The 25,695-nt window shown below is 39.8% G+C and overlaps 1 protein-coding gene across 1 annotated transcript in view; it reads left to right on the forward strand.

Annotated features, from left to right (window-relative positions):
- MYH15 (myosin heavy chain 15) overlaps positions 1 to 25,695 on the forward strand; it is a 150,288-nt gene that overhangs the window by 33,852 nt on the left and 90,741 nt on the right. The window contains exons 13-20 of the mRNA XM_041748566.1: positions 4,072 to 4,190; positions 9,029 to 9,178; positions 9,773 to 9,943; positions 17,019 to 17,195; positions 18,238 to 18,370; positions 21,395 to 21,462; positions 22,266 to 22,353; positions 25,424 to 25,541. Coding sequence (XP_041604500.1) covers positions 4,072 to 4,190; positions 9,029 to 9,178; positions 9,773 to 9,943; positions 17,019 to 17,195; positions 18,238 to 18,370; positions 21,395 to 21,462; positions 22,266 to 22,353; positions 25,424 to 25,541 — 1,024 coding nt within the window. The remainder of the gene's footprint in view (positions 1 to 4,071; positions 4,191 to 9,028; positions 9,179 to 9,772; positions 9,944 to 17,018; positions 17,196 to 18,237; positions 18,371 to 21,394; positions 21,463 to 22,265; positions 22,354 to 25,423; positions 25,542 to 25,695) is intronic.

Raw genomic sequence — 25,695 nt, forward strand, 5'->3', positions numbered from 1 at the left:
CTGCTCTCTCCTACTGCAATGCCTGTAAGTCATGCTGTTCTGTCTCAGAAATTCGTGTTCTCTTGTATTTGCCTATCAAAATCCTTCTCATCTTTCAAGGCTCAGATCAAATACTATTCATTTGAAATCTTCCCTGGTCAGGCAGTCCAGAAGGGATCTCTCCCTCTTTCAAACTTTCATAATAAGCAATTTGTCTCTGATAAGCAGTTGTTTTACTGGCTTGTTTTTTGTTTATTTACTCTCGTAGATTATAAACTCCTTGATGCCAATATTTTTTTTTGCCTTTTTTCTCTCTCTTGCTACAGCAGCTAGCTCTTAGGCCTTGCACATAGCAAGTGCTCAGTAAACGTTGTCCAATAAATTAGTAAAACGTGAACAGCTCCAAAATCCTATTATGACCCTACATAAAAGGCTAACAATTGATGTCAATCTTTTAACCCCTCTTCCACATTAGCCAGGTTGTGGATTGACAAAGTTGGATTTTGTTCCTTTCTTTATATCTGATTGTTTACATATGTGATGGAACTGGGATGAAATTGTAGTTGGAAAAGGTTGCCTTTTGTTTTTCCCTATCCCCTTACTTGTTTTCAGGTAAAGTCAGACTTCTTTCTATCTTCTTGACTTCAAAATGTATTTACTAGACGTGCTTGAGGGTCTCATCAGGAAAGCCTCTGACTCTTGGTTTCAGCTCAGGTTAAGATCTTGGGGTTGTGGGATTGAGCCCTGCATCGCGTTCCACGCTCACCACAGAGTTGGCTTGAGATTCTTTCCCCCTTCCTCTCGCTACCCCTCTGCTCTTCCCCCTGCTCACATGTGTGAGCTCTTAAATAAATAAATAAAATCTTAAAAACATGTACTTACTAGAACTGGGTACTACTCTCTAGAGAATAGTTCTCAAACTTGGCTGCACAATGGACCCACCCATGGAGATTTGAAATTTCTGAAGCTCAGGCCTCACTCAGACCAATCTGAGTAGGTACAGGTATCATTGTCTGTTTTTGACATCTTGCCAGGTGACTCCAATGTGCAGCCAAGTTTCCTCAGCACTATAATGTGGACTCTGTTCTCAAATCTTCATGTATGTCAGAATCACCTGGGGAGCAGGTTAAGAATAGGGGGTTAGCAGGTTAAGAATACACCCCAATCACCTTCAGTAAGCCTAGTCCTTTGGCCTTTATGAGCTCTCCAGGCTATTCTGATCCACACCAATGTTTGAGAACACCTGCTCTAGCTAAACTATCAGACAGCCTAATTAAAATCTGTGGGTTTATTCACAAGGTCCTAGGGCATGATGGTGGGAAATTCATAAAGCCTCTTTTGAAAACACATCAGGTCATATGATGAAAATGTGTTTATAGACCTTGCTGTGTCCATAATAAACATTTCCTGGATGTCAGATGGATACTTATTCATAGACTTAAACTATTTTCACCTTGCTTGTGAAACTTTTAGTGCAAATGAAGTAATTTCTGTTTTAGAATAAGAGGACTATCGTTTCTTGTCTAAATAAAACACAACAAAAAACTGGAGAATGTGTAATGTATACCTGTAGGATAAAGGCAAGGTATACTACTTCTCTGTAGGTTCTTGACTATCTCTGGAGTGGGTGGGAAGTGATTCTGTAATGTTGGATGCTATTTCTGGTAGAGCCTACGGTGAGATATTGTACAGAGAATTTGGGTTTCCTTTGTTCATGGATAAAAATAGACTCAAAAGACTGTCCTTCACACTGGAAAAAGGAGATATGAGTTTGAGACTATTATTATCTGTATTGTCCATCTAAATGCTTCCAAAGCTGAGAAAACTGAACTCCTGTCTTTTTTTTCCTGAGCAGATAGATATTGCAGAATTGTTAATTTTTCACATAAGCAGTTAGTATTCATGTCCACTCAGATTCATCAGGCACATTACATTTCTCTCTTTCTTTTAAATATTTTCATTCTGGCTAATGTGTTCTTTAAAGTCTCTTCCAGTGCAAAAGGGCTATGATTCTGATCCACTGGGTTCTCCACTTGAAATAACTATGTTTTTGTCTCCAAACATGGCACTCTTAGCAGAGATATCTCAGCATTGGATGAACACATCTGCTCTACTTTTGATTTTTCCGTTTATTTTCCCAAATGGGCTTTGCATTTTGAAAGGTTTCATAGCAACTGAGGACTTGGGCCATTATCGCTGACATGGAGTAGGTGTGTAGCTGGTAGAAATGTATGTATAATGTGTATTGATTTTAGTTAACAAGCAAATACACAAGCTTTTTAAGCCTTTGTGAGAACTTCAAAGGCCCACAAAAGGAAATGGATATAGATAATAAAAATGACATATAGCGCTCTAATTGTTTTTACTTTATTCCCTGTTTGTGGTTATTGCTCAGGAAATCTTGTACTTCTTAGTGAAGGAAAGACTATATTTCCTTCTATTCTAAGATGTTATTTTACAAAGTGAGAACATCAGATATACTAGCGTTTATCAGAATTCATCTAAGAATGTAGGATGCACTGTAAGTCTCAGGTGAGTGAAATACTCCTTTTATTTGATAACTGAAGAAGTACACAATTGGAAATGTGCTTATAACCCTTTGCCTGTGGCTTTCTCTTCTATTATTGTCATCTTAAAGAACACATGATGTAATACATGGGTATTTACTTTTTTCTGATAACACTCATTCCTCCCCACTTTCCTTAGAAAACAGAAAACCGAAGCACTGTTTTAGAAAAAAGCCATTGTGTGGCTTGTAAGTATTCCTATTGGGCAGCAGAGGGCACTATGGAGCAACAGAGACTTGGCCGGAGAAGAAGTTTTTGATAGAAGTGTCCTGGCTTCTGTTGATTATTGGTGGTTTCTTGAATTTTCAGACTATTTGGCCCAAGTGCCTGTTTCTTTGAAAGAATCTACAAGTACATATGTAGTAGGGAAAAATAGGCAAATAATAAAGATGAGATTTTCCATGTCTGTCAGATAGGTATTTCTTTTTAGAAGAGGGTCAGTATCAAGAAAGATTCTTTTTACAACTGAGGTATAATCCACCCTTTTAAAGTATGCAGCTCACTGAGTTTTAGCATATTGACAAGACCGTGTAGCCATTACTACTATCTAATTGCAGAACATTCCATTACTTCAAAAAGAATCCTATTCTATACCTGAAACCAGTATTATCCTGTATCTCAAATAACTGGATTTTAAATAAAAACTTGAGAAAAAACAACACAAGAAGACAAAAACAAGACAAAACAAGAAGAATTGTGTGCCCATTGGTAGTTACTTCCCATTCCCTTTGCTCCCTAGCAACCACAGGGGTACTTTCTGTTCTTTGGATTTGCCTATTCTGGACAGTTCATATAATTGGAATCACACAACCTACGGCCTTTTGTTTCTGGCTTCTTTCACTTAGCATAACATCTTCAAGTGTGATCCATGTTGTAGCATGCGTCAATGCTTCATTCCTTTTTCATGGCTGAAAAAGTTTTTATTGTGTTTATATACTGCATTTTGTTTAACCATGCATCAGTTGATGGACATTTAGGGTTTTCTCAACTTTTTATTGTTATGAAGAATGTTGCTAAAAGTATTTGTGTGCATTTTTTTTGTGTGAACATATATTTTCACTTCTATTAGGTCTAAACCCAGCAATAGAATTTCTGGTTCCTAGAGTAACTCTATTTAACTTTTAAGTAGCTGCCAAACTGTTTTCCATAGTGGCCAGATCATGTTACATTCCAATGAGCAATGTATGAGGGTTCCAATTTCTCTACACCTTCACTGACACTTCTTATTGTCTTTTTTGATTATAGTGAGTGTAGTGGGTGTGAAGTGACATTTCATTGTGGTCTGATTTCCATTTCTAAGAACTAAAGTCTTTTAAACATTTAGGATTCAAGCATTTTATTTCAAAACTACAGTCTACCTTGCTACATCTGTCTAAACCCACTATTCTCTTGTCCTCTGGGGAGTCTGTTTGACTATAATGGAATGAACTTTAACAGTGTTTTCCCTTCCTTTCTCTTCCCTTTTTTACTTGCCCCTTCCTCTCCCCACTTCCCTCCTCTTCCTTCCTTCCTTTTCTCTGACCAGGTGCTGACAAAGCTGCGTTCCTCATGGGCATTAACTCCTCTGAGTTGGTGAAGGGCTTGATCCACCCTAGAATCAAAGTTGGTAATGAATATGTTACTAGAGGTCAAAATGTAGAACAGGTAAGGTGATACTTCCAGAGCATTAGGACTCTATGATCTTATAATAATTGTATACATATTGTAATTGTTATTTTTTGGCTTCTGATGTCTGCAACAAGAGCTTCTATAAAAAAAAAAAAAAAAAGGCAAGAAAGCTCCTGTGATGCATATTTGGAATGCTTTCACTTGTGATGCATAGCACAGTAAATGCTCTCGTGTAAAGAATTTTTCCAGATTCTTAATATGCTGTTTGACAGTTTTCCTGCAGGTAGCAAGTCTCTTTGTAGATGTAGCAAGCCGTTAACTTGTGACCAACATCTTTGTTGTCCAGCTAAGATGCTTTCAAAGCTATTAGTTCCTGACATGAATAAATCGGCATCCCCCACCTGTTTGGAATATTGACTTTTTAGAGTAACAGGCACATTGGTTGAGATAGGGTTTTAAAATATAGGCTGAAAAAAAAAATAAAATAAAATATAGGCTGAAGGGCATCTGGGTGGCTTGTTGGCTGAGTGTCTGTCTTTGGCTCAGGGAGTGATCCCAGGGTCCTGGGATTGAGTCCCGTGTTGGGCTCCCCACAGGGAGTCTGTGTCTCCCTCTGCCTATGTATCTTTCATGAATAAATAAATAAAATCTTTAAAAATATGTGTATATAGGCTGAAGTTAGTATTTAAAGGAGGGGTATGGAGAGCAGAAATGAGAAATGGAAGGTCATGTAGATTTTGTGCAGCATCCAGAAGAGTGTTTTAACGGTAAAATAACAAGTGCTATGAGGACTGTTGATCCTGAGGCTTTGTCAGAATGCAATATATGTTCCCAGGGCTGCCAGAAAATGAGACCATCTAAGTATGCTAGTGCATTTCAAAATAATAATTTACATCTCTAATGCATATTAGTCAGTATGTGATAACCATGCTGCAGTAACACATACACACTGAAATCTCAGTTGACAGTGAAATATTTATTCCCTACATCAAGTCCAATACAGATTGAACAGCCTTGTTCCATATGATAGTTAGACACCTGGATCACATGGCCTCCACAGTTGCTACACAAGGTGAACAGATCATTTCTGTTCAAAAAGTACACCCACCTTAACTGCTTGGGGCTAGAAGTGATATCATTTCCATTGATATTCTATTGGTGAAAATTAGTCAAATTACCCTCTTAGCCACAGGACGGCTGAGAAATGTCTTTCTGGAGAGAGGGAGGGGTATGATGATGTATAGCATGTATAAAGCATTCATGGGCATTGTCTCCTTCTGTTCTTTCACCAATACTCAGAGGTAAATAGAGCAGGAATACTGATGTTTTCCCAGTTGGGGAATCTGAGGGTTAGGGAACCTAAGTAACACTGCAAAGGGCACACAGCTAATATGCAGGTGACATTTGGATTGTCTTACTCTACATACGTTCTAAATCTGAAAATGAGATAGACACATGCACATGTGTCTTGATATCACATTCGTGATAGAAGACAATGACTTTGCTGACAATTAACTCTTGCTTTTTGGTATATTAAAGCATCTGATGTGACTGTGTTATTTATAGCGTTTCAGCATTTTCCTAGTTTAGCTTACTCTATAAATCAATAATTCTACCTCTATCCTAATGCTATACTGAAAGCAGTAGTTTCCATCTTCGTTTTCCCTCATCACTGGAGCTCCTTGAGGCCATGGACTATGATTAATTCATTTTAGTACCCCTTGCCCCTAGCACAGTGCCCTGCAAGCAGTAAGTGCTCCGTAGATGTTGAGATGAACTAAATATCGAGCTCAATTTGAGCCAAGATCAGCAGGACAAGGAGTTGAGCTATTTCTTGTAGTGAGGCTAGGAGTGTTTGGCAGTTTCTTGCTTTTTAACACATTCGCCACGACATGCATGCATGACATGCTATGATTATAGAACAGGGACTTGCTCTGTGTAAAACTAATGAGCCCAGAGGAGGACTGAAATCAAACCTTCGCCTCTTTAATATTGTGTTCTCAGGAACTGAGTTACCACCAGCCTTTACTATAATAGAACCAGTGAAGCAAGCTAATGTATTATTATCCAACACTAAAAGAAAAAAAAATCCTCATCTTCCATCCTCTCTCTCTCTTTCTCTTTCTCTTACTCCTGGAGAGAGCGTAAGAAAGCACACTGTAAGGCTTTTCTTTTCTTAGGAATTTTACTGACTTTATAGAGACAATTGCCACTGCTAAGAATAGAGATGTATATGCTCTGTTGATGACAATTGCAAAAGATGGCAAAAATTCTTGCAGTGTTAACACTTACAAAATTTGATTCTAACTCTAATGCTGACTAACTCTGGGATCTCGGTCAAATATCTTCACCTCTCTGAGCATCCGGTGAAGAGGTTGGAATCCTCTGTGTCTTAGTGGAGGGGTGACTGGCATCTAAATGGGACAGTCTTTCAGATGTGAGTGTGTCTTGCACATTGTAGAGGTTTTGCATTCCTGCTCCCAGGTGCTAACTGCCAGTAACCCTCAGTCATGCTGATAATTGGAAAAAACACACTCCCTGTTTTCAAATGCACTCCTCCTTCAGGGCCAGGGTGCCATCCCCAGTTGAGAGCCACTATACATGATTAATAAGAACTAAGGCCCTTCGGGTCCAGTATTTTATGATTCCATGAGAGTTCTAACTATGCCTGTTAGAAATAAGTTGTCTTAATTTTTAAAAGATTCATAATAAAAAAATCATAATAGTAACCACTAAGCATGTGCTAAGTGCTTTGTATGGCTATCTCATTCAATCTGACAACAAGCCTACTAAATTGATTTTTTTTTTTTTTAAGAGAGAAAGGGTTTGAGCAGAGGGAGGAGGAGAGAATCTTAAGCAGGTTCCATGCTCAGCATGGAGCCCAACACCAGGCTCAATCTCACAACCCTGAGATCATGACCTGAGCTGATATCAAGAGTCGGACGGTTAATTGACTGAGCCACCCAGGCACCCCTACAAAATTGATCTTATTTCCATTTCCATTTTGTAGTTAAAGACGGTGAACCTAACAAAGGTTAGCTTCGCAGGGTAGCATAGTAAATACTAGAGTGAAGTTGGGGAAGTAATAAAAGCAGAAAAGGGGATGGGAGAGTGAGACTAACATTTATTGGGTTCCAGGGGCCGAATCTTGTGTTACACATATTTACACGCTCTGTCTCGTTGACTCTCTCCCTACAACTTTAGCAGAAGCATATTTTAATGTCATTTTGCAGATGAGCAAGGCAGGGATCAATGTGGTTGCAAACATGGCTGTTTGACTCCATTTCTTTTTGGTGGTGGTTTTTGTTCTATTGCTCATGATTGCTCCCCAACGATCAGTCTTCTGAAAAAGAGCTAAGGAATGAGTCCATGTAGTCCTCGAAAGGTGGAAGTGTGGGTCTAGCTGCCTGATTCCTCCTTCATTGGCTGGAAAATGATGAAAATGATTAATCTGTAAGCTGTATGCTGGTTTATTGGTTTCAGCCAGCAGACACCATATCTTCTATTTCTTCCTGTGACCACATCTTCAAGCTCTCTTTCTGTTTCTTCATTACTCTCCACCCCTGACCGGTTTCTCTCCCAACCCCACTTCTGAATATTTAGGGAATTAAAAGGTGGGTAAGCAAGTTTGTCATGTTCTTTTGAAAGTTTCAAAGTGACTGCTGTAGACAGAGAATGATTTCCTCAGGGCTCTGGGGGATAAAAATCATTCTTAGTACTTTATTTGTGCGGGTGTGCTCTTGACGCCCATAATAAAAAACTGTGATGCCATCCGGCTTATGGATTACTGTGGAAATGACTCAAGATAACTGATCAGAGAGTGGGTGACTCATAACTAAATCAACACCAGACACCAACTGGCTCCTGCTGCGTGCTCGCTCCTGGGCAGCTGAAGGATGGATGGGCTAGGCCTATTTTAAATGTTAAGCGGTTGGAGCACATTCTGCTTCCAGGCTTGGAGAAGGTCCAGCTGAAATCCACTCCTACTTGGAGTCTGTCAGAAACCCGCTACTATAGCAGCACCTTTGCGTCATGGAAGTAGCATCTGCATTTATACGGCATCAACCAGCACAGAGGCTGGAGCTCTCCCCAGTAGGTTACATTAGAGCCTTTGCCGCACACCTCCAGGGAGGGGAAAGGCAGCCTGGGTTTTCAGTAGGACGATCTGAGTCAGATTGATGCATTAAATTGCCACAGGAAGTTGAGAGCACCCCTGGGAACTGATAGAGTAGAGAATGTGGAGGCTGAGGCTAGAAAGAACCTTCAAGAACATTATTCAGGTGAAGATACTTCAATCTAGAGAGGTTAGGCCAGTTACCAAAGGTTATACAATTTATTAGCAGCAACAAGGGCTAGGCATTCCAGATCCCTAACCTGTTCTACCGGCATTTTCCAAACTTAATGGTGCACAGGAGTCCGCTGGGGATCGTGTTAGAGCACCGGTTCACATTCATAGGTCTGGGACTGGATGCTGAGATGCTGAGAGTCGGCGTCTTTAACAAGCTCCCAGGTGATGCTGATGCTGCAGGTCTTAGAACCATACTTAGAATGGCAAGGCTTCAGGATGCATTACCACTCTACCCCCAGAAAGGTGGTCCTTTGATAATAGGAACATGATTTCTCTCACCGAAGTGTCTGGCAAGGAGGCATCAGGCTGGCTCGACTCTAGGTTTCTTTCCCTCTTCTCCTTTCCTTGCTTCCTCTCCCTTTCTTATTGTACCAAATTTCCTCTCCTGTATCATCTCAGCAGCATGCTAGAACCACACAGAGAGGCACTAAATAGATCCCGATTTTACTAACTGCTGATTAAAAAATGCCCAGGATTAGAATGCACACTGCTGGCAGATGTGAGGTGCTTCCAATGTGATTTCCAGGTGACCTGTGCTGTTGGTGCCCTGTCCAAGTCAATATACGAAAGGATGTTTAAGTGGCTGGTGGCACGAATCAACAGGGCGCTGGATGCCAAGCTGTCAAGGCAATTCTTCATCGGCATTCTTGACATCACTGGTTTTGAAATCCTTGATGTAAGTATATCGAGTTAAAATGAAGTCAATGTGTGTTTACAAGGAGATCAGAAAATGTGAATTGAACATCAGAAAAGGTAGAGCGTGAGGAGATTCATTCTGTGAAAACTTAAGGGCCACCCTGGCTGGAAAAGAGCTATTATTAATATTAATACATAATTAATAAAAGTAAAAATTAATTCAGCCTCAAATAAAGATAAATAGAAATAAAAGAACCTTTTATGATTTTGCATTTTGATATGATTACATGTTATTGTTATAATTTTTAGTTTGCTAGTATATTTGAAGGAGCTAAGGATTTAATTGAAGAATCGTTACTCATTGAGTCTATTTGCCATCACGTGATTGTGGTTATGATATTCTCTCTACATTTTTCCAAGTGGACCTCAATTTTATTTTATTATATTTTTTGTTGAGATATATTTGACAATTAAAAAATATGTATGTGTGAGATATACAACTTACTGGTTTGCCACATATTTGCATTGTGAAATAATCACAGTCAAATTAGTTAACCTGTCCATCACCTCAAATAGTTACCATTTGGTCAATTTTACTTTTGTCTCTTCTCCCCACCTAATCACATCTTTGAAGTATAACAGCCTTGAGCAACTTTGCATTAATTTTACCAATGAAAAATTACAACAGTTCTTTAATCAGCGCATGTTTGTTCTGGAGCAAGAGGAATACAGGAAGGAAGGCATTGGCTGGGTGTCCATCGACTTTGGTCTGGATTTACAAGCCTGCATAGATCTCGTGGAGAAGGTAATTCTTGTTTTTCTCCTCATTCATTTTCATTTAAGGAGAACTGTCCCTGCTGCCATATTGATCCATATTAGGACTCGGGCTCTGTCAGGGGATGGGAAATGGGGCAGGGGAGCAGTGTGCATTTTCTCTTAATGGGCAGCACCTGTGGCAACCTAACTCAACCCTCACGTCGGTTACCCCACTCCATCATCTCCCACACAGACTGTCGCTGCACGTAGGCTGCTTATGCATGGCCTCCACTGTTAATGCGTGAGGAAACTTGTCGAGATTAAAAATGGTCATGCTCTTGACTGGAAAAACACAGAGCTGAAAATATGAGCACTGTAGGGCCTGGCTGATTAGCATAAGGTGAATGAGTAGACCCAGAGCAGCTTAACGAAATTTGGCAAATTAGCATGCAAACAAACAACTGTCATAAATCCTCAAGGGCCTCTACCTTGCAGGATGTAGTTTGTTCATTTAATTGGACAAGTACCAGTTAGTTTAAGTAATTTATGACAATACTTCATGGCTTATTAGTAAATTAGCTGCAGTGTATGGTTCCTGAATTCAATGATGTTCTTGTACTCCGAAGTCTTTCCGGGTGCTCTGGGAAAGACGAACTGGGTTAGCTGGGGGAATTGAGTACGATGTTTTCTGTGGCTTTGTCCATGGGAGCATGCATGCTGGAGTGTCTTGCTATGACTGGATTGCGGTGAATTCTGGAGTCAGGTCTGAGAAGGCCAACGCCTAGTGCCTTCAACGTGCGAAATGCTCTCTTTGGCTAAGTGGTTGCATCTGGTTCTCAACAGCCCTGCCAGGAAGGAGCTAGGGTGATTGACCTCTCCCTGTCTTTGCGGGCCTCGGGTTTTATTGATCAGTGTCCCATCAACTTTATTTATTGAGCTTTAGATGAAATGATATCTTCCTTGAAAATAACCACTATTCTTAACAGGAATGGGCGTCACATTGATTTTATTATTTTATAGCCAGTGAGCTTTGTAGAGGGAGGACAGGCTGATTAAAAATAATAATAATAATGTTAACGAACCAAACTCTGAGCTAATTAAAAATAATAACAGCCCAACCATGATCTGGTAAATGTTTGCTGGCATTATTCAAGCTGAGAAATGAAACCAAAGAAGTAGAGGGGCAGATTTAGCTTTGGGCAAGTGTCACTTATAATATCTGCTTACTCTGATTATGGCGAGATACCATTTTTGGGCAGGAAAGTGGGACATAAACATGATTCAGATCCAGATAGGTCTGTGAACATTACTGATTTTTAGTTGATCTGAAGCCCATTGTCTTATTTATGCCAGTCTCCGTGATTCCAAATAACACACTAGCAACATGGATGTAATTTCCTGTTGCATTTTCTATTGGTACGGTAAAATGAGAGAAGAAAAAAAAAAAACCTGACCAGAAGATAGAAGGAAAAGATAAGTCTTTGGCTTCCAATGAATGATTTCTTTCTTTCTTTTTTTTTTTTTTCCAATGAATGATTTCAAAGGTATTCAGGTCAGGCAAATGAGGAATACTAAAACCTTTCTTGACATGATTCTATATTTTGAAAAGACCCGTTGAGCTGGTTCAGGCTACATGAAGAAAATTTGTTGTAAATATTAATGACCAAACTTACTCCTTGAAATAGAATGAATCATGAGAATTTTTCAAAATTCAAAAGAACGGAAATACATCAATATGTACAAAATGCTGTAGAGCATGCATCTGCGTGCATATATAAGGAAGAGGGATTTTCATACATAAAAGTTTCAAATTTTTATGTTTACAAAAAAGTTTGTCAAACTAAAAAAATGTATTTTAACATTTAATGTTAATTTGGTCATCAAGCATACAGTGACCTCCTATATAGACGGTGAACAAACCTATTACAGGATTAGCTCACACTTATTTCATTACTTGAAATATTCTCATTTGTTTAGAACTTGAGCATCAATAATTTACATGTTAAAGTATTAACATATGCCTGCATATTTATGGTTTTGCATAGGTTTTGCATAGGTATACAATTTATGGTTTTGCATAGATATTGTAGTAGACAAATACATCCAAAATTATACGTTTAAAACCTTGCCGCCCCTATCATTGTAGTCACCTTGAGAGGCTGCCTCCATTTTCCAATAATTCAGCCCTTTTGCAAAAACTTCCTCATATGATGCAGATTTGGATAAGGTTTTAGAACATTACCAGCTGTGAGAGAAAAGTAGCTGCAGTACTGATTGTCTCACCCGTTTTTAAGTCCAAACTGTATTACCTCACTTGGCCACATTTTTTTACCTTGTTTGCCTGACTTGGCCCAAATGAATTTTTATTGTTCCTCCGCAGTGATCCTGTTTCTAAAATATCTTAAATCCTGGTAGCATCTTGGCAATTGGTGTTGTTGTCTCCCAGCTGGCATTCTTTGGGTATGCTAAGTCTGGTTTTCTTATTATAGAATGAATCCCATTAATAGCGAGTTCTCTCTTGTACACCCATGAGTATTTCCTTGAAACGCGTCACTCCAAGCTTTCGGTTACAACTCTTTCTGCCTGACTTCTGCCCACAGCAAAGCAGCCCAGATCCCAAAGCTCAAACCTAGATGTCTTGGTGCTCACCTGCCCATCAATTATTTAACAGAATTTGGCTGGGGACCTACATTCAGTCCCCACAGAACCTACTTATGCTAAGGGCTGTGAGAAATGTGAGTCAGAGGCATCAGCCTATTGTACAGGAACATAGGGTATCATCAGAAAGGCATCTTCCTGAGACCAGAACTTTTACTTTTTTTTTTTTTATTAAACAAATGAGTAAATTTATTTAGCAACTACTTGTTTTGATCACTTCCTTGTCATCTTGTTGGTGAGAGAGGGATTCCTGCGCTGGGGTGGAGGGATGGCTGAACTCAGGACCTGACCCTGGACAGGTGAGGTTGACAACAGCCTACTGGCCACACACACTCACTCCCTGAAGGAAGAGGGTCCTGCACGCCATGCATGGCCACGTGGTGGTTGTACTCCTGAGCAGAGTGAGTAAAAGGGGCTGTGGGAGGCAGGTTTTATAGTAAGAATAGGGTGAGGTGACTGTTGATTCTCAAGAGAGGATGTGATTGGCTTGGTTGAGTAATTGGCTGGCACAGATCTGATACCCATCACTCAAGGAAATAGGCACTGTGACTTTTCCCATGATTAGGGCGATTGTTTGGCGAGGGGACCTCAACCATGAAGCACGATGGGAAGGGGAACTTGTGATCGGATCCCCTGAGGCCCTCCCAATTTTCCCCAGATGTCAGGGCACACACAATGTTGGGCCTTCATTTTAGGCCTAATACCACACTACCGTGTAGAAGACTTTGAATTAAATGCTGTCGAAAACTTAAGCAGTTGTTATAAGTAGCACTTGCCCTTAGGAAGTATACAGTCAAGTAGTAGATTTGTAAGTCTAATCAGTGTAAAAATATGTCTCGGCATAAATGCAGAAAGGCACAAAGGCCCACAGAACCCAGAAGAGCAGGAGTCGCCTCTGCCTGTGGGAATCTTGGAAGATCCGGTTGGAAAGGGTGTAAAATTGCAGCTGGCTCTTAAGAAATGATTATGATTTTAGCAGGTGAAGAGAGGAAGCTAGTGAGGGAAGCCCTGGCAAGAGCTAAGGCAGAGGGGTCAGTGCGTGCAAAGGCCACGTTCCAAAACGTTAGGTAGTCTAGGATGCACAGAAAGGAGGAGCTGGAAGAAAGGAAGGGAAGGTTGTGAAGAGACTCTAAGTAGTTTATCCCTTACTTTTTGCCAGTGGGGGCCAAAGAGGGCTTCTGTGCTGGGCGATGGGGCAGTCAGAGCTGCTTGCGTTTATTCTGTGGGTGTGTGTCTAGGATCTGGGACGGGAGGAAAGGCCAAAGGTGAGGCAGTTCAGGGGCTTGTGGAACAGTCCCGATGAGAAGGAAAGAGGTCCTGCATCGGGACAACAGAAATGGAAATAGTAAGAAAGTGATAGACCTCAGAGGAGAGAAGGCAGGACCCATAACATCTGAGGAGGGAGAGGTTAGAGCCTGAAGGTTCGGAGTCAGGGCACCGGACTCCAGTCATTTACTGCGCCACAGAGGACATTTGATGCCATAGGGAAGAACATATTTAGTCTTCTTTCCTGACCTATTTGGAAATTAAATTGCCCAAAGGCCTCATATTTATCAGAAGCTTTAAACCTCCTGAAGAATGGAAAAATGGAGAAGACTCTGAAAAAACCTTCATCAGTGGTCCGCCTTCATCAGTGGTCAAGTTGTTCCATTTCGAACTATGACACTTTCTTGCTCAGCATAAAGCTTCCAGTCAATAAATAAATAAATAAATAAATAAATAAATAAATAAATAAATAAAATAAAATAAAATAAAATAAAATAAAATAAAATAAAATAAAGAAAAATAATAAAGCTTCCAGTCATCCCCCAATGGCAGTTGGCTCTATTAGATGCCCAGCATGATGGCGGCCCTAATGTATGGAAGGTAATTATTTGAGATGGAGGCTGTCGTTCTCATGAGGCATTGCTGCGACCCTGTTGTTAGCAGGCACCATCCCAGGAGATGCTTAAATTTTTAAATAAGCCCAGTTTTCACTGAGGGTTGACTGCACGTATGGCAGGAAACTCTGTGGTGCTAGATGGAATCCAGGCCTCCAAAAGCTTACCCCGGTGAAACAACTATTTCTTTTTTCAGATTCTCCCTCCACCTTCTCGTGTTCCTCCACTTACTGACTTTGCCAAGAACTCACAAGGTCACTGCTGCCAGAAGCAAGCAGATTCATTCCCCACCTAGATGCTTGGGAGGAAGATGTCCGAGAACTCTTCAGCCCAAGAATTAGTAGTGAAATGTTGTTAATTATGCTTTCTATGGAATGTGGATTTTAAATCTAGGAGAACATACAAAAGAGGTAGAAAATCACAGTCCATGTATTACAAGAATAGACTCAGATGGATCAAAAATACGATCTTTAGGGGCATCTGGGTGGCTCAGTTGGTTAAGCATCTGCCTTAGACTCAGGTCATGATCCCGGAGTCCTGGGATCAAGCTCTGTGCTGGGCTCCCTGCTCAGCAAGAGAGTCTGCTTCACCCTCTCTTTCTGCCTCTCTCCTTCCCCCTCCTCCTGCTCGTGCTCTCTTTCTCTCTCTCCCTCTCAAATAAATAAAACCTTAAAAAAAATATGATCTTTGAATATCTGATGATCCACTACTCTGACAAATTAGAGCCATTTGTATAGCTTCGGTGGGATAATTTAGAGCAAAATCTAAACTACGAATTTTCTTTTAATGTATCTACCCATTCAGAGCCTAGGCCGGGAGTTGGTGTGTTCTCTCACCATGAAAACATTTAAGCATTAACTAGCTAGCTTTTTAGAAGGAAATTATGAAGGGAATTCAAGGAACTTTTAGGTGGATTGGACCAGACCTTTCACATCCCTCCCAAACCTGAGAGTCTATGGTTGTTAGGTATGAAGTGTTGGTGGAAAATCATGAAATTTGTGCTGTTGGGCCAACGGGTCCTGTTGAGTCTCAGAATTCTGATGATGTTTTCTTTATACTTTGTTTTGTGTGCTTTGTTGTACACCCACATACACGTTTTGCCTCCTTGGTTAGATGCTCTGGAGTCACAACCCTCATATAACCTGATGTGTCTGGTACAGTGGTTTATTCATAGAAGGCACTACAAAAATATTTGTGGAATAAATTAATGAACATACAAATATATAAACTGATATGTAAATATTAGAATCCTTGATTCCCCCCGCCCCCCCACACCAACCCTGTTTTTCCCTATGTGTATGTACCCTACATTGGTTAATGGCAGCATTCATGACCCATTTGCTCAAGCCAAGAACCTGGTCATTTTTCTTTCTGTATTACACCCACGTTCTATCCCTCAGCAGGTTGTTTCTCCACTTTACCTTCAAGCTATATCACATTTCGATGACTTCTGACTATCTCTGACACTACCGCCGATTTAGACCAGGGGTCAGTAAACTAGGTCTCTGGGGGCCCAATCTAGCCTGCAGCCTGTTTTTGTAAATAAAGTTTTAATAAAACGTTGTCACACTCATTTTATTTACATGTCACCACTTGCTGTTTTCAGGCCTGAACTGACTGAGTGGATGGCAGGGGTGTAGCGGGAAATTTGTGGCCCACAAAGCCTGTTTCCTACATGGGCCTTTAAAGAAAAGGTTTGCTGATGGGGTGTAGGATCACCAGTTTTTCCACCACATATTCTTTTGTTGTTTTTGTTTTGGCAACCCTTTTAATATGTAAAAACCGTTATTAGCTCATTGGGTCTCTTCTACAGGCCACAGTCCGGATTTGGCCGGCAGGTTCTACTTTGCCAGCCTTGTTCGAAAACAAGTGATCCTTTTGAAGCAAACATCAAATCCCATCACTTCTTATTCAAAATCTACAAAGACCTCCCATTACACTTAAAATTCAAATGTCTTAGCATGGCCTGGACAGCTCTTGGGATCCAATACTGCTTACATGTCTGACTGCATCTCATACCACATGTGCCATCTGACTACTTTAGGTCTGTCCGCTTTGCCTTTGGTAGGACCTCAAACTTGCCAAGTGCGTTCCTGCCTCAGGGCCTTTGCAGTCATTACTTGTCTGCCAAGAGTACTTGTACACAGACCTCAGGATTTGCGCTTCTGGTCCAGGTCAGAGGGTTTTACTTATCCTGCTTAAACAGCTCCCAGTTGCTCCCCGCCGTCATTCTCTATTTCTTTCCTTTGTATATTTTCTTCAGGACACTTATGTGAAACTAAATTATTTCTTTTGTGTTTACCGGACTATTGACTTTCTACTTCATTAGAATGTAGTCACTCTCAGGACAGGCACTTTGTGTATGTGGCTCATGGCTACATCGCCAGCTCCTACTGGTGCCCAGCACCTAGTACATACTTAATATTTGTTGAGTGAATGATTGACTAGTTATATGTCGTGAACCTTCTTTCCCTTTGTCAACTGATTCGTCTCCTGGAATAGGAATTTACACCGACCTCCTCCCTTTTGAAAAATACTGTGTCCTGGTGTTTTCTTTCATCTGCTGTTCGTATATATCTCCAACAGCCAATGGGCATCTTTTCCATCCTCGAGGAGGAATGTATGTTTCCTCAGGCCACAGATGTGACTTTCCAGACCAAACTTTTTGACCACCATTTTGGGAAGTCGGTTCATTTCCAGAAGCCCAAGCCTGATGATAAGAGATGTGAAGCTCATTTTGAGCTTGTCCATTATGCAGGAGCGGTAAGTTACCTCTAGACACTGAGCCCTGAATTTTCCTGACTCTATTTCAAATGCATTCTGCCAAAGTCCCTAGATAATACATAAGCAAAGTTTAGATTAAATGAAGAGATGAACAAAAAAAAAAAAAATCTCAGTTCCAGCAAAAAAGTTGGCATAGCCTTTTAGCACCTAGGAAATGAAGTACCCATACTATAATAGTATTCCACGTGCACAAAGGTTAGAAATCTCAAAATAGACTCTGTCATCCCAACTCAAAGTAAGTCAGCTTCAGAAAGTCATGGAGATTATCAAAGTCGTGGGTTTTTCCATATTTGTCCTTCCTTTTAACTTAACATTGTGTGAATGAGTGATTTCAACTGATCTTTTTTATTGAAGTTTTTTTTTTTCCCCTCTCTCTCATAAAGAGATAGTTACTGTGAAGTAATGGCCTCCAAACTATGGCCGACAAAGGTTTCTAATGACTCTCCCTGTTTCTTCTCATTTCCCCACGGGTGTGTGTGTTGCCTCCTTTTTCAGCTTCTGGTCAGTGATTCCGGGTATAACAAAGACAATTGATAATGGATATAATAATTCTTCATTCTAAAAATGACCTGCCAACTGTACATAGATGTGCTTGTCATTGTCTTCCTTCACATCCTCGAATATTAATTATAATGATATTTACAGTAAAATATCATTACAATTGCTAATTTTTTTGAATGTTCAGTGTGTCAGAGACAATTGGATTATTTCATCTATTCTTGCCTGTGAGGGAGAGCTGATGTGAATTGTTTCTACTGGAAATACCAGTTAATTCTTTCTCCCTCTCCCTTCCCTCCCCTTCTCTTCCTTTCTTTCCACAATGTAAAATGGTAAAGCCTGAGAATCTCTTCGGGTTGCACAATGGACTCCTGGAGTATTATTCAGTACTGTTACCTCAAACCAATTTAAAGTTAAAGGACCCATACAATTTATGATTTTTTTTTAAAAAGTAATGCACAGTTTGCTATGTTAATTTATGCATTCTCTTCTTTTGTTACCCTAACTGCATGCCTTTCTAAAGGTGCCTTATAACATTAGTGGCTGGCTTGAAAAGAACAAAGACCTTCTTAATGAAACAGTGGTGGCTGTATTTCAGAAGTCGTCAAACAGACTCCTGGCAAACCTTTTTGAAAATCGCGTCGGTACTGACAGTGGTGAGTTGAACAATCTTCCCTAATTTTTTAGCTTCAGAATGGAACCCATGGCTGCCTCGGTGCTTATAAAAACCTGGCCTCTTTCCTATGATATCTGTGTCTGCTTCCCATGGTCTGAGTCATCCCCTCTTATTAGCCTTTCTGTCCTCAGGCTGGCGGTTCTTCAGGGAAATGGTGCTTTAAGATAGATGTAATTCAGGGAGCCTGCTTTGGTCCACTTTTAGCTCCTACTCAACCCTGCTGCAAACAGGGAGCAGCAAACTGTATTTTGATAAATGATTTTGGGGAAATAACAAGGCTCTTTAATCTATATTCTCCAAGTGTCTTGGAGTTCGCCTTCACAGTGCTTTTGTGTTATAGTAACTTGGGGTTATGATAAGCTTTCTGAGGGCAGGGATTATGTCTGATTTGTTTAACTGTAGCCTCAAGCATGTAGCAAATGCCTGCTTAGCAGACACTCCATAAATATTTATTGATCAACGAATAACAACTCATGTTTAGTAGTTTGTGATTTACAAAGCACTTTTAGATATATTATCTTAGTCCCTGCCATGACCCTTTCAGATACAGTGAAAGGGAAACGTCTCCTTACTTACAGGGGCAACTACGGAAGAGTTAAGGAGCATCCCCAATTTCACAACTCTACTGATCAAAGATAAAATGAAGCATGTTAAAAAAAATTTTAAGCATTTAGTTGAGCAAAAAATGATTCATGTGATTCATTTGATTGACATCATTCATTTGATTCAGTCAAACCCTCAGTGTTTAAGACTGTTCCACTGACAGAGCTCAGGGAGATACTTTATGGAGAGAAGGTGGAGGCAAAATAAGGAAGCTATTGAGTGGTTGTAGTTTAAAGCCTACTCGACTGTGATCGGTTGTCCCTAGTGTTTTGATTCTGTAACCTTGGGACGTTTATAGGCTTAGATTTTGGCTCGCTCATATAGGTCACTACGGAATTAGAACCACATCAGTCTAAGGGCCTCCTTGTTTAATTAATTTAACAGTAGTAAATGCAAAACCAAGGTAAGAAGCAGGAATTCTGCTTCCTGGCCTAGTGCCTATACTTCTCTCACTGTCTTCCAGAAACAAGACAGAGAGATGTACAGGCTACGAGTATTTAGGACATAATTCAGATTTCTGCACCAGATTTGAGGATACTGAGCCCATGTGGAGAACATCAGCCTCACAATTGGCTGCTGGCTACAGAGGAAAGCTCTCCATGAATCATAATAAAAGTCACAGATTTGTAGCCTTCGAGCCAAACCTGGCCTTCAGACATGTTTTGTTTGGTCCGCACGGTTTAAAAAATCAGAAGTTTCCACATACACATTTGCATTTCCTTTTTCTCACAAAAAGTAGAAAACATGGGAAAATAGAAAAATCTGTCCAGCCTGGGTTCAGACACCCTTGTGGCAATGGAGCAACATGTACCAGCTCTTCCTGAAGGAGTGTGCATTCTCATTTCCTAACCTCCTCAACTGTCCTGTTATCTCACACCCAGCTTTAAGTCAACTCCTTGCTCCGGCAGGCTAATTTGGGTCCCCTGATTGACGTGGTGAGGAAATGGAGAAGGAAGTTGGCACTTCTGGCTTCATCAGCACAGATGACATAATTCAGAGCAGACATGAAATTCTGTTGGCCTGCCTCAAGAGGAGGTTGAGAAATGAAGGCTATTGTATTTGGGCCCTCATCATCTCCAGGCAGTGCATTTGCCTGATTCTAATGGCTTTTAAAGTGCCCCTGAGCAGTCGGATAGATGGTGACTCCTAAGCTTACAGTTCCCAGATGGGTCATTCTCTGATCATAAGAGATCAGGCAGGGATTTGGGATGGAATCAGACAGGAAATCATCTTCGAACTCTTCAGGGTTTGTGCTGTGTCCTTTGGAAGCAGAAAAGAATAATTGTCCAGAATGTGCTTGTTTTGGGGTAATTTTTAAGCACCCCCTGAAAATACTTGCCTCCATGTTTCTCACTCATCCAAACATTAAATTACCCATAATAACCATACTTTCTTCTGAGGAATCCAGGTACTTTAAACCAGAGGTATAATTGTTTTAAAAAATTAATAATGGAAGGTAGTAGTATTCTCTTTCCATAGGTGGAGAAACTCAAGTAGTAAGAGGTCCAGTGATTGACTTGTAGGGTCTGGGGCATGTCAGCAGGACGTTAGTGATTAAGAGCTAGGACATCTGTCCCAGTGCTACTCGGGTGCAAAGAATATTTTGCTTTTCGTGTTGACAGCTGGTCCAGTTTTTCCAGATTGCCTGGGAGTTTTGCGGTGGTTGTTGTTGTACATCTTTGCGAGTTAGCACTACAAAAATGTTTGTAAAATAATTTGGCTTAGCATAGACCCTTTTGCTTCAAGAAAATGGAAATAGATGGTTTTTTATAAATTATAAAAGTGGTGCATGAGAGTTGCCAAAAATGCAGACAATATGGAAAAATAAGAGAAACATAAAAGTTACCTATCATTCCACATAGAGTGATAGCAATTGCTAACATTTTGGTATATGCTCCTCCTGATGTTTTTTATGTATATAGTCACTAAAAATATAATTAACACTGAGAAACACGTATAAACACTCAGGATCATAACACACAAACTTTTATACCCTACTTTTTCTCTTAAAATAAATCCCAGAGATCTTCCCATCTCAGTTATATGGATCCTCCTCATCATTTTAAAAGGCCACAGTGTTTCACTGTATACGTACTCATTCATACTTTAACTAGTCAATCTCTTCTTGATAGATATTTGCTTTGATAACTTTATTTTTTGTTTAGTTTTTTTTTTTTTACACTGACTAAACAATGTTGCAGCAAGTCTTTGTACAGTTGCCTATTTCCTTAAGGAAGAGCATTAGAAATAGACATTTGTGTTGAGACAAATATTTTTAAAAGCTTTTTGTAGATATTGCCATATTGCTTCTAGAACTTGACAAATTTATACTTTCATCAACAGGGTATGGTAATGTGACAAAAAGAGAGCTTTTTAAATGCTTTTTTTCTTCTTTTTTTAGCTCTACAGTTTGGGGAAAAGCAGCGCAAGAGAGGAGTTTCATTCCAAATGGTTGCATCTCTGCATAAAGTAATTTTTAATTGCATCTATTCATATATTAACTGCCTCACAATCTGCATATGTTATTACTTATTTGAAATTTCACATCTTCAAATAAGGGAAAAGTATCTATCTAAAGTTAGCCAAGTTGGAGAAGTTGGCGTTTATGTTGATATTAATGGGTTTTAGTGGACACTGTTGTTGTCTCACTTAGGTCCCCTTTGTCAGCCATCTTCCAGCTGATGAGAATGTTGGCTCATAGCAACTCACAGGTGCCAGAATTGCCACTGGCCAAATGGGAAGCTTAGCAATCTCCTTACTCATTCCTCCAGACCCTGATTCCTTTCTTGCATCAAGGTGGGGACCAACTGTGGTGCAATTGGTACATTTGTGCTCAGAGCTCCTGCAGGGATCACAGTCGACTTCAAATCCATATCATTGCTTTTTTTCTTCCCCTCCCCTCCCCTGCTTCTCACTCAAACCCAAGTCAGATACTGCTTCCAAAGAACCTGACCTAAGAAAAGCTTTCCATACAGAAAACTTGAGAAACAGTTTGTGTTCAAGTCATTTGATTGCCCAGCCATAAATTATTGCTATCAAATTCAAAACAGGTAGATAGGATTCACAACAGAACTGTATCTGTCAGATTTGTCATAGGAAAGAAATAATGTATGGTTTAGTAAGCAGGGAAGAATGTTGAATTCATTATTTTATTGTTGATATGCATCTTGGCTTTATGATTAAGTTGATAGACTTGGAGACAATTGTTAGGTAGATCGGTGTTTTTAGTGATTTGCAAAGTGATTTTGTGTTTCTTACGGTCTCTATTTAAGGAAAACCTAAATAAATTGATGACTAAGCTGAAATCAACAGCACCTCATTTTGTGAGATGCATAAATCCCAATGTGAACAAAATACCAGGTAAGAACTAGATTTCTTTGTAATCCACACTAGGAAATACATTTGATTCATGCTATGTTGAATTTTTTTTTTTAAAGAAAATTTACCAGTTCCTTTTATATTAGAGTAGATTTCAAGTAGAAAAATGAAAGTAACTTTAAAAATGAGGTCTTCTGAACCTCCTCAAGATTGCTTTTGGATTGAGATTCAAGTGGATGTGCAGAAGGATTTCACAAGGCCAATTCAATTGGTTAACATTAGAATGCTTGATATTACCATGTAAATTCTTCCTTAAGTTTTATGCTAAAACCTGGATGAGTTTCTATGCCATTGTCTACAAGGGCAAAGTATAATAAAAGGGATTAGATAATCGATGGTGGAAATAAGGTAGATATTTCAGCATATAAGAAATTATTTGATCTGAATTATCTAAATCGACCATGAAGACAGTTCCTAAATCCATTTCTAATTGTTAAGAACTCCTTCTAGCCTTCCTTGCCAATGCTAATCTTCCCTCTCCCTAATAGCACACATCTCTTTAGTTATGTACTTGTGAGCAGTGAATAGATGGTTTTATTTTTAATGTTTCTCCCCCCCCACACACATACCAGTTTTATTGAGATATAATTGGCATACAGCACTACAGTATAAATTTAAGGTATACAGCATAATGATTTGACATATATATCATGAAATAATTACCAAGTTTAATTAACATCCATCATCTCATATTGTGAGATGTGATTTTTCCTTGTGATAAGAACTCTTAGGATTGACTCTCCCTCCCTCCCTCTCTCTCTCTCTCTCTCTTTTTTTTTCTTTTAAAGATTTCATGAGAGACATACAGAGAGAGTCAGAGACACAGGCAGAGGGAGAAGCAGGCTCCCGTGGGAAGCCTGATACGGGATTTGATCCTAGGACCCTGGGATGCCCTGAGCCCAAGGCAGACACTCAACCGCTGAGCCACCTAGACATCCCTAGGATTGACTCTCTTTGCTTTACTACCTTGATGCTTAACTTTTCAAATATATCATACAACAGTGTTAACTATACCCATTGTGTTTTACATTGCATCCCTAATACTTCTTTATCTTATGACTGGAAGTCTGTGCCTTGTGACAACCTTGGCCTGATTTCCCCTCCCTCCTTCACTTCCTATTTCTGATAACTGCAAATCCACAAATCTAATCTCTTTTTCCATCAGTTTGTTTGTTTTTAGATTCCACACATAAGCAAGATCATAAAATATTTATATTTCTCTACCTGACTTACTTCACTTAGTATAATGACCTCAAGGTCCATCCATGTTGTTGCATATGGTTGGGCTTTCTCCATTTTTATGGCTGAATAATATTCCATTGTGTATATGTGTATATGTATGTAGGTGTGTGTGTGTGTGTGTGTGTGTGTGTGTGTACACATATCTTCTTTATCCATTTTTCCATCTCTGAACACTTAGTTTATTTCCATGTCTTGGCTGTTATACTGGATGCTTTTTGATGAATGGATGGTGCTGGGTGGTGAATTACTTTTTGTTCTTAATTGCCAAAACAAAGTTTTTATGGATATTAACTACATGGATTCTTTTCCTTACATCATGTGTTTGAAGATTCTCAGACTTCTTTTTGGAATTACAGGCTTCTATAAAACTTGGTCAGAGACTGTCACCTTCAAAGTTGTGTATATGATACATGCTTATGTCTTCAGAGCTCTAATCACCCTTGGAATATATAGCTAGCCAGATGCTGCTGATTCTAATTTCTGAGGTTCTGTAGTATCTTGCATTTTTATTAACCTCCTGTAATTAGGACCCCGGTCTTGACAGTCTGTGACCTATTTTGGGAAAGTGTGATACTAAACAATGATGCTGCACTTTGGGTTTTTGCAACACAAACACTTCATGTTCATCGACGCTGTATGTTTTTGCCTCATTGTTTCTTATCAGCTGGGTTTCTGAATGCATCCAGGGACACTGCTTCCATTTGGCAAGAAATCTAATTAGCTGCCTCTATTTTGGAGCAATTCTGTTACCTATTAGACTTGTCTCCCATCGAGTCAGCTCTGATTTTAGCAGTTGATTTTTTTTTTTTAAGTCATAAGACAAAGTCCTAAGAAAAGCTTCATGATCTAATCAAGACAGTTTTTCATATGTACTTAAAGGGAATGAGCATGCTTGATCTTTTGGGGTCATAGAGCTCCACTTGTTCCCCTTCTTACAGGTCATCTGTCTTTGTCTATCAAAGGGACTGGAGTACAGGAATATGGATATATGGCTTAGAGTTTATTTCTGTGACCCTGCACATAAGCAGAGATTCATCTCCTTTCCATTTTTCTTATAATACTATTGTAGGCCTTTGTCTTAGGAGGAGTGCTATTTGGCTTCTTCCAGCAGATTTTCTGAAAGCAAGACACAGTGGCTTCTTGGAAGGTTTTTCAAAGGCTTGTCTCCGAGATTGCAGCTGCAGCTTTAGTAGGACTTCATCTGATAAACAAGGAGGTGATAGGAGGACGCTTATGGTATAGAATAAAGCATAGGTGGTCTCTCTTTCTCTTTCTCTCTCTCTCTCTCTCTCTCTTTCAGAGAATGTAGGCTGGGATGTGACCAAGTCCTTCATAAGGCAAAATAATAAGCAGAATTTTGTGGCTGTGCTTATCTTCTCCTTTTCTTGTATTCTCCTTCTTGTAATCTCTTCCCCTTCCTAACTGGAGATGGCAGTTCCCTTTTGTGTTCATATTTCCCCTCTCTAGCTGGTTTTAAGCCAGAGAATGGATGTAAAACCAGCTATTTATAATCCTAGCAAAAATGTATTCTTTATCTTCTAGGTGTATTTGCTTATAAAATTTGACTAACTGTGAATTAAAGGGTTCATTAGGTATTAAAGGAACTTCAGGTAAATCCTGTTTCGAGACTCTTACATGATAGGATGGGTACTGTTAGTGCCATCAGGCTGGGAGTGAAGTGAACTCCTATTACCCTTTATATAGAGAACACCGAATTCAAACTTTTTTAAATCCCAAGATGTGCAATTAGGACTAGATCTTGGATAATAGTTCTTTTGGACACAGACTGAACAGGATCCTTTTGCTTCAGGTGAGTTGGATCCCTACTTGCTTCTGCAGCAGCTCCGCTGTAATGGTGTCTTAGAAGGAATCAGGATATGCTGTGAAGGTTTTCCGAACCAACTGCTATATGCTGATTTTAAACAAAGGTAAACATACATCCCAGGATCTGAGGAGCCTAAGGTAGCCCATTCTGTTTTCCTCTCTTTCTGAGTGTTTAGGCATGCATTGTTTGTTTGGTTGATGGCCTCCAGACTACAGATCGATGTGTTTTGGTGGTGGTGAGATATATGATGACAGAGT

This window comes from Vulpes lagopus, chromosome 1 (genome assembly GCF_018345385.1).
Source record: "Vulpes lagopus strain Blue_001 chromosome 1, ASM1834538v1, whole genome shotgun sequence".
In the NCBI taxonomy this organism is placed as follows: Eukaryota; Metazoa; Chordata; class Mammalia; order Carnivora; family Canidae; genus Vulpes; species Vulpes lagopus.